The sequence below is a fragment of the Hyperolius riggenbachi genome, chromosome 1 (genome assembly GCF_040937935.1).
Source record: "Hyperolius riggenbachi isolate aHypRig1 chromosome 1, aHypRig1.pri, whole genome shotgun sequence".
NCBI classification, from domain to species: domain Eukaryota; kingdom Metazoa; phylum Chordata; class Amphibia; order Anura; family Hyperoliidae; genus Hyperolius; species Hyperolius riggenbachi.
The window spans coordinates 96,066,803-96,080,863 of record NC_090646.1 but is presented as its reverse complement, the minus strand read 5'-3'; the positions used below and the strand labels follow the sequence as shown (position 1 = coordinate 96,080,863).

At 43.9% G+C, this 14,061-nt stretch overlaps 1 protein-coding gene across 2 annotated transcripts in view; it reads left to right on the top strand.

The window, feature by feature from the left end:
• The window catches only part of STK32B (serine/threonine kinase 32B), a 258,548-nt gene that overhangs the window by 203,261 nt on the left and 41,226 nt on the right, over positions 1-14,061 (top strand). For both annotated transcript variants that reach the window (XM_068277282.1, XM_068277271.1), the window contains exon 8: positions 1,369-1,485. In XM_068277282.1, coding sequence (XP_068133383.1) covers positions 1,369-1,485 — 117 coding nt within the window. The remainder of the gene's footprint in view (positions 1-1,368; positions 1,486-14,061) is intronic.

Below are 14,061 nucleotides of genomic sequence, written 5' to 3'. Positions count from 1 at the left end.
CCAGACAACCTGGCAGCAGGTTGCATGCCCATCAGAAAACAAGTACAGCCAGCACAGAAGCCAGGTAACTCTGCCTACAGGGCCGGCCCTAGAGTTTTTGCCGCCTGAGGCAAATTTAGGAGAGAGCTGCTGCCGCCGCCGCCCCCCTCTTCCCCCCCCCCCCCTCGTGGGCGGCGATGCAGTACAGTGGGCGGCGATGCAGGAAGTGAAGTCAGTGGAGCACTCGCTGGAACGCGGAAAAGGTGAGTCATCCCCGCCCGTGCCTCTTACGATCTGGCAGCGGCTTCCTAATTACAGGCTGGAGGGGAGCGCAGATCGGGGAACCCAGGCGAGGGAGGGGGGGTCTGACCCCCCTCCCCACCGCTAGGCCCAATACCCACGACCTGCTCGCTACCCCTCCGGCTCGACAGCCGGCCCCCCCGGGCGGGTGCCGCCCTTAGAAGTTTGCCGCCTGAGGCAAATGTTTCACCCCGCCTCATGAGCGGGCCGGCCCTGTCTGCCTAGATATGTTTAAGCGACACTGCCTATTTATGTGATATGCAATATTTTTTAATCATTTCGCTGGGCAGGCCTACTTAACCCACTGTTAAGTTCATGTAAATTTGGTTTCACCAATGACCACACCCACATTCTGGTGCACGGCCACACAAATTTTCTGGCTGGAGTGCCCAAAAGTGCCCTGGATCTCTTCAGATCCTAGCAACACCCCTGGTTGGGGTACCAAAGAATCCAGAGGCTTCCCCTTCAGGAGGTAAGTACCTCTCAGGTACACTTTTCTTACACGTTTACTTTAATCACAGCAGAGCCCTCAAACAACCCAACAAGTTGGCCTTCACCACCGTGAGTACTGCTGACGATTTGTGCTGGTTGGTTGAGACTGCTGGTTAGTTGAGTTCTGGATAACAGGAACTCTACTGTATGTGTCTTTTCTAAATAATGGAGTCCTTCTGCGTCCTCTTCCACTGAGAACACTGTCACTCAAAAAGCAATTGGTGATGATGCAATCACACACTGATGGACAGTGACCTTGGGGTTCAGCTCGTATCTCTTTGAAAGCTGTCCTTGGCTTTTTATCTACCTTTCTTAATATATTTTTGCACATTCTTGGGTGAATTGTATCTTTTGGATCACGTCAGCAGGAATGCGTGCGTCATACAGTTGTGTATACAGACAAAGGCACAAGTGAGATAAAAGATTACCTGGGTTAAGCAGGCTCAGGTTTGGTGCCAGAAAGTGGGAGATGTCGCCAACACCTCTATCAGCAGGTGTTATAACACAAAGCAGCCCCTTATACAAAAAGGTGAAAATAATAATAAAAACATTGTTAATCACTAAACGAGCGTTTATTTTTTATTTATTTTTTTCTAGAGGCCTTATGAGATACATTCCACAACTCCAATAGATGACATTCTCAACATGTTCAAGATTGAAAGAGTGCATTATTCATCAGCATGGTGTAAAAATATGGTGACCCTACTCAAAAAGGTAAAATGTGGGTTATATAATTGTATTGGTGTGCTATGAAACAAACATTTTTTCAACAAGCTCCTTCTTAAAGTGACACTGAAGCAAAAAAAAAAACTATGATATAATGAATTGTATGTGTAGTATGGATAATTAATAGAACATTATTAACCCCCTTGCCGTTCCAATTATTGCGGCAAGGGGCCAGCGCAGCACTTTTTATTTTATTTTTATTTTTTTTAAATCATGTAGCTAGCCTAGCATCCCCCCACCCACTCCGATCGCCTCCGGCGATCTGCGCAAGCCGGAAATCCCGTTCAGAACCGGATTTCCTGCATGGCTTCCCCCATCACCATGGCGACGATCGTGACGTCGTGACGTCAGAGGGAGTCCCGATCCACCCCTCAGCGCTGCCTGGCACTGATTGGCCAGGCTGGGCAAGGGGTCTGGGCGGGGGGAGGTGGCGCGGTGGGTAGCAGCGGCGATTGAGCTAGCTGCATGCAATAAAAAAATTGTGAAAATCGGCCCAGTGGGTCCTGAGCAATCCTCCTGTGCGGGTTACCCCGAGCTCAGCTCGGGATAACCGGCAAGGAGGTTAACAAAGAAAATAGTGTAATTTTTATTTTCAGTTATATAGTTCTTTTTTATAACATTGAATCATTCTCTAATTGTAACGATCGGTGTAACACAGAGAGGATCTGATTACCGGTGATCTGCAGTATCACCGGGAATGCAGATATATACCCGATTATTGATGATCTGCAGTATCACCGATAATCAGATATATCTCTAACCTCTGGACACCTGAGTGATGAGAGTGTTTTGGTGCAACAGTAATACTTTCAGGACCGCACCTGAATATCAGGTGCTAGAGCAATAAGGAGTACTGCTCCGCAGCAAGTTCCTTCCATTGGTCTGAGCTCTCCGCAGGGAGGAGTCAGGCCGGGAGTGGGAAGGACAGAACGTGAGTGACACCAATGAGGGAGTGTCACTGACAGATCTGTGAACTAGCTCTCAACAGGAGAGATAGTTCTCGAGGTCGGGCAGGCCAGGTCGTTAACAAACGGACAGATACAGTACAGAGACAGGAGACAGATGCAGAATCCTAAGACTAGCTGGGTTTGGCAACAGAGTATCAGAATGACAAAAGGTACAAAATCAGAGATCAGAAGAATGGTCAGGAAAGCAGAAGGTCATAACAAATAATCAACAATTCCTAGACTAAGGTGTGAGTTCCTTGGTCATCAACAACTTGGAAACTGGTCTAGATAATAACACAGATAATAACAGAATTCCTAGACTAAGGTGTGAGGTCCTTGATCATCAACACCTAGGAAACTGGTCTAATGTAACACAGATACTGACAAGGTCTGAGTGCTACCACGTAGTGATCGCAACACCAGGCACCAGAAGAATGACCAGCACCCAGTATATATACACCAGCGCTCACCTGCGCCTCCCCTAAGTGCTGGACCAATGAAAACTGAAAGAATTGTCAGCTGACCGGCCTGGTCAGCTGACACCCTTCTGGCTGTCATAAATGCTCTGCCTCTCTGCGCGCGCATGCGTCCTTCTGAACCTGTGTGGACTATCAGTCCCAGCCACACCAGACATGTGTTGTAATGCCTCTACTGTTTTGGATGCGGAATCCGCCGCACCGCTGTCCGAGCATGCGGCGTTTTCTCCGCGTTCAGCAGTACTGACAGAAGTAGGCCTATGCGCCGTGTCGGACGCGGAATCCGCCGCCCTGTTCTCTGGGCATGCGGCGGTTTCTCCGCGCTCCGTCAAGCCAGTGTATGCAGGTCTCTGCGCGCAACCTGCCATGTTGAACGTGGAATTGGCCACCTTACTCTGAGCACTTGCGGCGGCTTTTTCGCGTTTTCTCACACTAATATTTACAATTTACACACTACACTCAGCAGCAGAGATGTTGGCGAACAGTTCCCGAACCTTTCGCCGGCGAACCCCTCACCCTATACTACTTCCGGGTCGCTATGACCCGTAGTAGTACGGCTGCGCTGAGCCGGCGGTGCGCGTCCTTGATCGCGCGCCTGTTGCCGGGCACTTTCTGCGCATGTGCGTGACGTCATTAGTGATGTCACGCTCATGCGCAGAGAGTGCCTGGCAACAGGTGCGCGATCAACGACGCGCACCGCCGGCCCAGCGCAGCCGTACTACTACGGGTCATAGCGACCCGGAAGTAGTACGGCCACATAGAGATTCGCGGGCAAACTGTTTGTTCACATTTCTACTCAGCAGTCTAAATGAGCAGGCTAATGAACTTTTGAACTTAATGCTGGGAATACACGGGCCGATTCTGGCGCTCGATTCTGCGCCCGATCGTTTTTCCCACTCGATTGTCTTATCTTCCGCTCGTTTTACTTGTGTTACAATGAACGGTGATCGGACATGTCGGAAATTATCTATCGAGCCATCTTAAAGGCTCAAAATCAAGCCATGTATTCCCAGCTTTACTCTGCAGAAAAAAAACAAAGTACAGTGACAAGCACTTGAGATAATAAGCTTCAGAAAACAGAGCTCTCTGCAACTTTGAAAGTCGTGGAGCTCAGATAAGCTCTTTTGCTTAGATTACAACTGAAGTTTCTTAAAGGGAAGGTCCAAGCAAAAAAAAAAAATGAGTTTCACTTACCTGGGGCTTCTACCAGCCCCATGTAGCCATCCTGTGCCCTCGTAGTCACTCACTGCTGCTCCAGTCCCCAGCTGGCAGCTTGCCGACCTCGGAGGTCAGGGCCACATTGCATACATTTTTACACATTCCAGCTAGTGCAGGAACAAAAATGTACGCGTTGCACCACTAACGCGTAAAAATGTATGTGTTAATGTTCCTGCACTAGCGGGAATGTGTAACAATGTACACAATTCGGCCCTGACCTCCGAGGTCAGAAAGCTGCCAGCGGGGGACTGGAGCAGCAGTGAGTGACTACGAGGGCACAGGATGGCTGCATGGGGCTGGTAGAAGCCCCAGGTAAGTGAAACGCAATTTTTTTTTTGCTTGGACCTTCCCTTTAACTCTCCCAGTACTGGAAACAATATAAGACATGTATATCTGCTGCTAATGTTTTATTTCTTAGCTGTACTACACATACAAGTCATTATATCATAGGTTTATTTTCACTTCAGATTCCCTTTAAAGGGGCATTCCATATTTCCCAACTTTCTGTGATGAGGAAGAGGGACACCACAACGACAACCCCCTGACACACCTCCGGTCACGTTACTGTGACATCCCCAGTCATCTATACACAACAAAGACATCATGGGGATGTGTTTTTAAATTGAAACCACTGTGCTTCTTTCTATAAATCACTACTTTTCTTTTTTACATATTAGCATTTGAAAACAAAACAAGCACTATATCAATTCAGAGAACAGAAATAAAGTTAAGTGAAACATGAGAAATAAAGAGGGACAGAGGTGTTTGGCCCAAGCAGGTAAAATGGGCCTGAGCTGCATCTGGTACTGTGGGTGCTGCTATAGACTGCTATGTCATTTGTTTGTCTATAGTATGGGTAAACTCCGTATATTGGCAAAGCGGCATCGGAGGGAAAAGCTTTTGGCTATAATATAGCCGAGTGTCGAGGGGTGAAATTTAGGCGGCGGAATATTGTATAGGTGCCAGGGGATTGTAATTACCATTAAGGCATTCGGGTATACTAGCCGGGGGGTCATTTAGGCTTCAGGTTTGAACCATACCTATCCTACCTCTAAAATCGTATCTTTAAGACCTTCATCAATGACTCCTCCTCAACCTCCACCCCCTCTCACACGGGGTCCCTCTAGGCTATGTTTTTGGTCCTTTCCTGTTCTCACTCTACACTGCCTCCATCAGCAAACTCATCTCCTCCTTGGGCTTTAAGTTACGCCCTAGTTATGCCCCTGTATGTTATCATTGATGTGATCCCTGCCATGTACGAGCATGGACATACTGTACCTGCTCAATTACAGCCATGTCTGTGCAGTAAGTTGGAGCCCCTCGTCTACAGGAGACTCTGTGCTACTGCGCCGGTGTGGCCGTAGACATGCAGGTGCAGCAGGCCACACTTGTACACATGGGGGAGTAGGGGACTTCAAGGGGGACCAGGCAGCAGCGGTGGTCATGAAGGAGGCCATCATGGAGAAGGAGGACATGGAAAGCCTCTTTCCTCTTCCCTTGGTAAGTATCTGTTTCTTATGTTACAATCCTCCTCGGGTTTTCTTTAACCAACTTATTACTAATGTACAGAGCACCTTCTTCCCCTTTTAAAGAAATTTACAAAGTCTGCCATACCAGACGCTTATCCTTGCTTCAAACGATAATAAATCTCTACAGCCACAGCATCAATATAACATGCTCCTCTGACCTTGCTGTACTCCAGCACCACTACATCACTAGTGACACCTCAAATGAATGTGCCCAGGTAGGACTCATATTTCATGGGATATTATGTTTGGCCTGAAGTCCTCCGAGGAAGACGTAGACATAGCGTTACAAAGCGTTACAAAGTCTAAAATCACATTCTCCTTTAAAGTTAGCTGAGGGATTCCGGTATTTATTTCATTTCAGCCAATTCAATCTGTTTACATAAGTACCGATTATCAGGTCTGGTGGATAAGTACCGCAATTTTAATATCATCACTATTAATAGGGCTGTCAGATTATATCATGACTTTTTTGTTCTCTGCCATATGTCCTTGAGAATGCATACAGTATATATTTTGAGTGGTACTTTACAGCACGGTTTTATAAGCACAAAAAGGAAAACGTTGTCTGATTATCCAGCAGATGCTAAATAAAGATGACACATCCCTCTACAACACCACTTGTCCAACTCTACTGGGCAAAGCTGCTGTGACAATAAGAAAACATCTATTAATACGGTATGTAGGAAGGGAAGCTGCTGGAGGAATAGAAAACACTTGAGGTTTAGGAACAAACAGCAAAAATAAAATATGCTGCTGTTGCTGAATGTCTTCGTCTGCTGAGGCTGCCCCAATGAGCATCATATCACAAATGCATCTGAAGCAGTGTCCCCTATTCCCACATGAGCTAATGATCAAGCATTTGCTGGCTTTGAGGTTAACAGGATAAAATTGGTCCCAATATTTACGCTGTCTGAAATCAGTTTGGCCAAAGTGAAAGCCTTTATCTGAATTCAAACTGCCTCCGAAAAGGGCAAAATCCTATTTCAAAAGCTTAAAGGAGAGCCCCACCAAGTACATTGGATGGAATATGTGAAGGTTTGAGAGTCTGAATGCTGTAATCACCCTATTTCTGTTTGTGAGAAAATACAATGGCTTGCAAAAATATTTGGCCCCCTTGAAGTTTTCCACATTTTGTCATGTTACTTCCACAAACATGAATCAATTTTATTGGAATTCCATGTGAAAGACCAATACAAAGTGGTGTACACATGAGAAGTGGAATGAAAATCATACATGATTCCAAACATTTTTTACAAATAAATAACTGCAAAGTGGGGTGTGCGTAATTATTCAGCCCCCTTTGGTCTGAGTGCAGTCAGTTGCCCATAGACATTGCCTGATGAATGCTAATGACTAAATAGAGTGCACCTGTGTGTAATCTAATGTCAGTACAAATACAACTGCTCTGTGACGGCCTCAGTGGTTGTCTAAGAGAATATTGGGAGCAACAACACCATGAAGTCCAAAGAACACACCAGACAGGTCAGGGATAAAGTTATTGAGACATTTGAAGCAGGCTTAGGCTACAAAAAGATTTCCAAAGCCTTGAACATCCCACGGAGCACTGTTCAAGCGATCATTCAGAAATGGAAGGAGTATGGCACAACTGTAAACCTACCAAGACAAGGCCATCCACCTAAACTCACAGGCCGAACAAGGAGAGCGCTGATCAGAAATGCAGTCAAGAGACCCATGGTGACTCTGGGCGAGCTGCAGAGATCTACAGCTCAGGTGGGAGAATCTGTCCATAGGGCAACTATTAGTCATGCACTGCACAAAGTTGGCCTTTATGGAAGAGTGGCAAGAAGAAAGCCATTGTTAACAGAAAAGCATAAGAGGTCCTGTTTGCAGTTTGCCACAAGCCATGTGGGGGATACAGCAAACATGTGGAAGAAGGCACTCTGGTCAGATGAGACCAAAATGGAACTTTTTGGCCAAAATGCAAAACGCTATGTGTGGCGGAAAACTAACACTGCACATCACTCTGAACACACCATCCCCACTGTCAAATATGGTGGTGGCAGCATCATGCTCTGGGGATGCTTCTCTTCAGCGGGGACAGGGAAGCTGGTCAGAGTTGATGGGAAGATGGATGGAGCCAAATACAGTGCAATCTTGGAAGAAAACCTCTTGGAGTCTGCAAAAGACTTGAGACTGGGGCGGAGGTTCACCTTCCAGCAGGACAACGACCCTAAACATAAAGCCCGGGCAACAATGGAATAGTTTAAAACAAAACATATCCATGTGTTAGAATGGCCCAGCTAAAGTCCAGATCTAAATCCAATCGAGAATCTGTGGCAAGATCTTAAAACTGCTGTTCACAAATGCTGTCCATCTAATCTGCCTGAGATGGAGCGGTTTTGCAAAGAAGAATGGGCAAGGATTTCAGTCTCTAGATGTGCAAAGCTGGTAGAGACATACTCTAAAAGACTGGCAGCTGTAATTGCAGCAAAAGGTGGTTCTACAAAGTATTGACTCAGGGGGCTGAATAATTACGCACACCCCACTTTGCAGTTATTGACTTGTAAAAAATGTTTGGAATCATGTATGATTTTCGTTCCACTTCTCACGTGTACACCACTTTGTATTGGTCTTTCATATGGAATTCCAATAAAATTGATTCATGTTTGTGGCAGTAATGTGACAAAATGTGGAAAACTTCAAGGGGGCAGAATACTTTTGCAAGCCACTGTATATTGCCTGGCTACAGCATGGCTCTTCCCCTGCTCTTCAGGAGTGTGCAGGACAGGAGATAGCCTGGCAGAATCAGAGGTGTGCAGGACAGGAGAGAGACTGGCAGAATCAGGAGTGTGCAGGACAGGAGAGAGCCTGGCAGAATCAGGAGTGTGCAGGACAGGAGAGAGACTGGCACAATCAGGAGTGTGCAGGACAGGAGAGAGCCAGGCAGAATCAGGAGTGTGCAGGACAGGAGAGAGCCTGGCAGAATCAGGAGTGTGCAAGACAGGAGAGATCCTGGCAGAATCAGGAGTGTGCAGCCAGTGCAAAGCAGTATGACTGGTACTCAGAACAGAACCTATGGCGCTCCCGTTGCACAACTTGCATTATGCACATAACAAGTGCTTTGCTAGAATAATGTGTGCTTCACAAATGGCATAACACACTTTATACTAGCAATGCACATTGTGTACGCATACAGGATGCACTATTTGCGAAACGCACAAGACACGACACAGAACATTTATATTGAGCTTTTCTCCTGGCGGACTCAAAGCACCAGAGCTGCAGCCACTAGGGCACACTCAGTAGGCAGTAGCATTGTTAGTCTTGCCCAAGGTCTTCTCACTGAATAGGTGCTGGCTTACTGAATAGTGAATGTACACTATCCAGCCACACTCGCCATGTAACCCATGTAGGTACCTATGCACAGCAATTTTACTGCAATTTCGTGAATAAGCAGAATCTGACAGAATCGACAGGCTTCAGACTAGTTCATCTCCTCATGGAGGATTCTCAGGGTTTTCTGTGTTTTCAAAAGCATTCCCTGAACGGTAGTTGCTAAGTTTAACTGTCAAAATAGTGAGTAGGAATGCTGACCGGTATTTATGATTTTGCCATTTAAACTGCTGTTCAGGAAATGCTTTTGAAAACAAAGAAATCCCTGAGAATCTCACATGAGGAAATTGACTAGTCGAAAACCTGTTCTGTCAGATTTTAACTGCTTACTTTTTTTTTTTTTTTGCTGGAGTAGTCCTTTAATAGAGAGCCCACCTTCCATCTTCTTACATCGCCCTCTAGTGGAGGCTTGGATTAACTGCTGTACAGGAAAAGCTGCAAGACACTTCTCCTTTCTCAGGTTAGGCATTCTTTGGACAAGGAGAAATGAAAATGTTTGCCTTTATGAAATAACATTTATACTTACATCTATAATTGCTCGCAAAGGCATTATTCTTTTAATCCCTAATTACTCAGGGAGGCTATTCAGTGATTTGCAGCTCTATAAACCCCATGCAGACATGATTAGACTTCTCTTTCAATATTATTATTAAACAGAATAATACAGTAACAAATCGTTAAGGCCTCGTTCACATCAGGGCCGTTTCTGTGCGCTTTTTACAGCGCACTGCCCTGTGCGATCAGCAAGGTATTTACTTTCCCATGTAACTAAATGTAGCTGGTTCACATCTATGCGCTGCACTGAGCAGCGATACAAAGGCCTCGTTCACATCTGCTGCGCTAAAAAACGTGTGAAAGCGCGTGGTAAAAAACGCATGCGCTTGTGCGCGCTTTAGTGCGCGTTTCTGTGCGTTGCGCTGCGCTTCTTTAAAGCACGTTTTGCTTGTTGTACCAGCAGCAGTTGTCAATAAAACTTTGTTTTTGTATGTAAATGTATTTTTTTCTCCAATTAGGGGTAAAAAACGCATGCGCTTCTATGCGCTTGTACGCGCTTCTATGCGCTAAAAAAGTGGACCCATTCACTTGCATTGCTGTGCGCTTTCCAGCCCAACGCACAGAAATGCATGCAACCCTACGTTTTTAGCTTTTTACATATGTATTTCATGAAACATTATTTTAAACAAAGTAAGAAAAAAAAGTATTGTAAAAATATATTACCCCATATTACTCCATCACTTCAGTTCATAGATCTTCAGTGATGAGCGTTCTAATTTTGCAGATCTTTTTCGACTTCCTGATTGGAAATTAGGAAGCTTTTTAGTAGGAGGGCTTTTCGGTCTCTTTTAGTCCCCTATACATTCCTAGTGGTTTTTAGTCCCCTATACATAGTGTTTCTGGGTCACCCCGAGGTGCTTGGTTACTGTGTTGTTCTGGTCCAAGCCCTATCCCATAGAGCCATATCAGTCACTGCCATACATTGAAGACGAGGACCAGCAGACCGAAACAGGCTGTCTGCATGTTAAGTTGTTGTGGCTCTGTAAAATGTATAAGCTATAGGCTTGCTATATGCCAGCAGTTCTGGATGTAAGCCTGGCTTCAGGGGCATAAAGAGATAATTTGCATATTCAGTAGTGATGCATTGTGGGAGACCCCAATCACTCGTTTAACTACTTGCTGCATGCCGTGCAGTATATTCACGGCCCAGCAAAATTGACAGGATGTACCAGGGCCGTGAATACAAGTCTGCAGCGGCGTACAGCCGACGCTCGCTACTGTTCGCTCGAGCGCACCGCCATTACCGCCGTTTAGAGGGGTAGTTAATGAATGGAACTGCAGGTCATAAATGTAAGTCCCCGATTCAATGAATACCGGCGTCTACGAGATGCTGACATTCATTGTATCTTCCTGTAACACTGCTACGCATTACTTCCGATTCACGTGCTTTCGTACGTAAATCGGAAATAATGACTGAGGACATCTTGTGGCCAAATAGTATATTACACCAAAGTTCATTATTGTTTAATAAAAATCCCCACACTGACTATTATAATTAACTATTTCCCCCCCCTCCCCATAGTACCCAAACTATATCTCTCTCTCTCTCTCTCTATATATATATATATATATATATATATATATATACTAGCTGGACGCCTGGCGTTGCCCGGGTATGTATTTGGCTAGTGTTGGCTCTGCCCACTTTTCCTAACCCTAACACACAATTACTTAATGACCAAGTATGTCAGCTTTGCGGTCTTTGGCATCAATAATTTGCAATGAAATTAAATTAATCTGATTGGATGTGGCTCCACCCCTTTTCTGAATTTGAACCCCAATCACCCAATGGCCATCTGTACCAGGTACAGGTGATTAACAGTGCAAGAATGGCAGCAATTAAATATTCCCCTTAAAAATCAATAGGTGGATTTTGATTGGCTTTTATAGGCTCCACCCACTTTTCTGAATATTAATCCCAGTCACCCAGTGACCAACTGTGCAAAGTTTGAGAACCCTACCATTAACAGTGTAAGAATGGCTGCAGTTTACCTTTGCGCAATGAAATTTGTATTTTTCTCCACCCACTTATTTCCTAACATTGTTCAGGTATGTATTTGGCTGGTGTTGGCTCCGCCTACTATTTCTAACCCTAACACACAATTACTCAATAACCAAGTTTGTGAGCTTTGCGGCCTTTGGCATCAATAATTTGCATTGATATTAAACAAATCTGATTGGCTGTTTGTGGCTCCACCCCTTTGTCTGAATTTGAACCCCAGTCACCCAATGACCAACTGTACCAGGTTTAAGGCTTGTGCCATTAACAGTGCAAGAATGGTAGCAATTACATATTCCCCTTGAAAATCAATAGGTGAATTTTGATTGGCTTTTGTAGGCTCCACCCACTTTTCTGAATATTAATCCCAGTCACCCAGTGACCAATTGTGCAAAGTTTGAGAACCCTACCATTAAAAGTGTAAGAATTGCTGCAGTTTACATTTTCTCAGTGAAATTTGCATTTGTCTCCGCCTACTGATGACCCGGCATTGCGCAATTATGTATTTTGCAGGTGCTGGCTGCGCCCACTTTTCCTAACCCTAACACACAATTAATCAATTACTCAATGACCAAGTTTGTGATCTTTGCGGTCTTTGGCATCAATAACCTGTATTAAAATAAAACAAATCATATTGGCTGTTTGTGGCTCCACCCCCTTTTATAAATTTAAACCCTAGTCACCCAATGATCAACTGTAGCAGATTGAAGGCTTGTGTCATTAACAGTGCAAGAATGGCAGCAATTAAATATTCCCCTGAAAAATCAATAGGTAATTTTTGATTGCCTTTTGTAGGCTCTACCCACTTTTCTGAATATTAACCCCAGTCACCCAGTAACCAACTGTGCAAAGTTTGAGAACCCTACCATTAACAGTGTAAGAATGGCTGCTGTTTAAATTTTTCCAGTAAAATTTGTATTTGTCTCCGCCCACTTATGACCCGGCGTTGCCCGCTTATGTGTTTGGCTGGTGTTGGCTGTGCCCACTTTTCTAACCTTAACGCACAATTAATCAATTACTCAATTACCAAGTTTTTGAGCTTTGCAGTGTTTGGCATCAATAATTTGCATTGGAATGAAACAAATCTAATTGGCTGTTTGTGGCTCCACCCCCCTTTCTGAAATTGAACCCTAGTCCCCCAATGATCAACTGTACCAGGTTTGAGACTTGTGCCATTAACAGTGCAAGAATGGCAGCAATGTAAATATTCCCCTTGAAAATCAATAGGTTAATTTTGATTGGCTTTTATAGACTCCACCCACTTTTCTGAATATTAATTCCAGTCACACAGTAACCAACTGTGCAAAGTTTGAGAACCCTACCATTAACAGTATAAGAATGGCCGCTGTTAACATTTTCCCAGTAAAATTTGTATTTGTCTCCGCCCACTCATGACCCGGCGTTGCCTGCTTATGTATTTGGCTGGTATTGGCTGTGCCCACTTTTCTAACCCTAACACACAATTAATCAATTACCAAGTTTGTGATCTTTGGGGTGTTTGGCATCAATAATTTGCATTGAAATGAAACAAATCTAATTGGCTGTTTGTGACTCCCCCCCCTTTTTGAAATTGAACCATAGTCACCCAATGATCAACTGTACCAGGTTTGAGGCTTGTGCCATTAACAGTGCAAGAATGGCAGCAATGTAAATATTCTCCTTGAAAATCAATAGGTGAATTTTGATTGGCTTTTATAGACTCCACCCATCTTTCTGAATATTAATCCCAGTCACCCAGCGACCAACTGTGCAAAGTTTGAGAACCCTACCATTTAGTAAGAATGGCTGCAGTTTACATTTTCTATTGAAATTTGTATTTGTCTCCGCCCCCTTTTTGGTTATTGGAATAAAAAGTATCCTATACTTTATTCCAGGTAATGTACTATGTGTGTGCCAAATTTCATTAAAATCCGTTCAGCCATTTTTGCGTGATCGAGTAACAAACATCCATACATCTAACCATCCAAACATCCGAACTTTCCCATTTATTATATTAGTAGGATATATATATATATATATATATATATATATATATATATATATATATATATATATATATATATATATATATATATGTAGTTACCTTTGGGACTGAACTTTTTAAAAATGTATGTCAAGGCGATATATTACTTTTAATTTTTAATTTATGGGCTTGTAATTAGATGGACGCAAAAATGAAAAAATTCACCTTTATTTCCAAATAAAATATTGGCGCCATTCATTGTACTAGGGACATTTTTTAAATGTTGCAATAACTGGGACAAACGAGCAAATAAAATGTGTGGCTTTTATCCACAGTGGAATGTTTTATTTTAAAACTATAATAGCCAAAAACTGAAAAATAATGCATTTTTTCAATTTTTTTCTTAGTATTCATGTTAAAATGCATTTAGGATAAAATAATTCTTGGCATACTGTACCTCCCAAAGAAAGACTCATTGGTGACGAGAAAAACAAGATATAGATCATTACGCTGTGATTAGTAG